This window comes from Pteropus vampyrus, unplaced genomic scaffold (assembly GCF_000151845.1).
Source record: "Pteropus vampyrus isolate Shadow unplaced genomic scaffold, Pvam_2.0 Scaffold271, whole genome shotgun sequence".
Classification (NCBI taxonomy): Eukaryota; Metazoa; Chordata; class Mammalia; order Chiroptera; family Pteropodidae; genus Pteropus; species Pteropus vampyrus.
Window position 1 is genome coordinate 729,393 of NW_011889052.1, and position 1,851 is coordinate 731,243.

The window sequence follows — 1,851 nt, forward strand, 5'->3', positions numbered from 1 at the left end:
GCTCCAATGATGCCACAATGGCTGGTTGTGGTAAACAGTGGGGAGAATGCTTAGGAGGTCTGTTTTCTTGAACTTTTTTACATACCAGGGTTTGTACATGAAAAGCCTCCTAATGTTAAAATAGCTATTAAAATGAAGCTATTATTATTTCCCATTACTGGGCAGTGAGATGAATTTTTCTTTATGTATTTCTTTAATGTTTTAAAATCATATAATAAACATTGATATTTTATAATCATTAAATACTCAAGCATTTGCTTGTCTGAATTATAACTGACTCCAAATGACTTTGGTTCAAGCTTACAAAATGTTACAACCCTAAGTTACAACACAATCTATTTTCCATCCTGAAATTCTTTTAAAGAACACATTCCAAAGTTAAAATAAAATCACTTTCTATCTTCCTTCATCCAATGTGACAGTGATTATTGATGTGAGGACTTGGGCAGAATGGCAAAGCACGATTTCAAAAAATGTTTTCCCACTTCTAAGTACCAAGTTAACAGATGTCAGCGACCCACTCACCAGTTATAATCAAACCACGACGCATAGCTAGGAATAATAATGTGATTGGTTTGCTCTGTGACATTATCTTCACCAGGGTCAACGGACCGACTCTGATCACCTTTGCCGGGATCCTCATCTTCCTACAGAAAAGAAGCCAAAGTTCAGAAGAGAGAACTATAGAGATAACAGCTCTCAAACTTCTGATATTACACCACAGAAAACGAACCAAGTTGATCTACTATCAGGGACTAGAAAAACAAATTTCAAGTAAAAACAGCCTTACAAAATTTTTAAGGTATCTTCTCAAGATGTCTAGATGACATAGATTTATTCCTCCCTTTTACAAATGAGGAAATCAACAGAGAAGGTAAATGTCTCATAAGATTAAACAGTAAGTTAATTAAACAAAGGCCGTTTCTACACTGAGGAATTCAGATTCATAGTTCAGAACTTTTTTCACAATAGCTTGCTTTGTACTGTTCAGTTTTACCTAATCCTAAAATCAAATTTAAATTACTAGTTTTGAAGTTATTTGTAAGGTGACTCAAAAAAATACTCATAAGGCATAATAAGAAGGTTTCCCCTATCCCAAAGATTGACAGCTAAGTGTCTGATAACAGCTACATGTGCATGTCCTCATTTACTCCTGACAACACTAACTGCGGGTACTACTTATCATCTCCACTGGTGGACGAGAATATGATGCACAAAGCTTAAATTATAAATGAGATATAACTCCAGGTAGTCCAACTATAGGGCCTATACTCTCAATCACTTCCCCTACTAAAAATTACCTCTGATGGATATTAGAATATAAATTATGAAGGTTTTACAAATGATTCTATGTAAAAACCTGGTATTGCTAATAAAGTAATTTCAAAATCATCGCTTCCTCAGGTACGGCACCTGGGAAGATGGAAACTTCCTCTTGATAAAATTCTGGGGGTCGGGGTGGCTCCATTGTGTAGTGGTTAGCACATCTACTTTACATGCAGAAGGTCCTGGGTTCACATCTCAGACCATTGGGTTCACATCTCAGACAATACCCTGGGTGCATCAGGCCCCGGGTGCACCAGGCTCCCAAAGTGCGCCGGGAGTGCCAAGGCCCTGGGTGCACACCTCGAGTGTGTGGGAGGGAACACCTTGTCTTCAGAGATCCAGTTCTTAAGGGGAAACGACAGTATCCATAGGCCAGGGGTGGAAGTAGGGGAGCAGGGGGGATTAAAGAAGGGAAAAAAAATTCTGGGCATCAAGAAACAAATTATTTTGGAGTATGTTAAAAAAGAATTTAAAAATCCTAAGGACCATAAAATAGACTATTTCTAAGGACACTTCTGATTCAGT

The 1,851-nt window shown here is 37.8% G+C and overlaps 1 protein-coding gene across 1 annotated transcript in view; it reads right to left on the reverse strand.

The window, feature by feature from the left end:
- SMARCC1 (SWI/SNF related, matrix associated, actin dependent regulator of chromatin subfamily c member 1) overlaps window positions 1–1,851 on the reverse strand; it is a 130,202-nt gene that overhangs the window by 72,177 nt on the left and 56,174 nt on the right. The window contains exon 14 of the mRNA XM_011375447.1: window positions 526–647. Within this exon, the coding sequence (XP_011373749.1) occupies window positions 526–647 (122 nt within the window). The remainder of the gene's footprint in view (window positions 1–525; window positions 648–1,851) is intronic.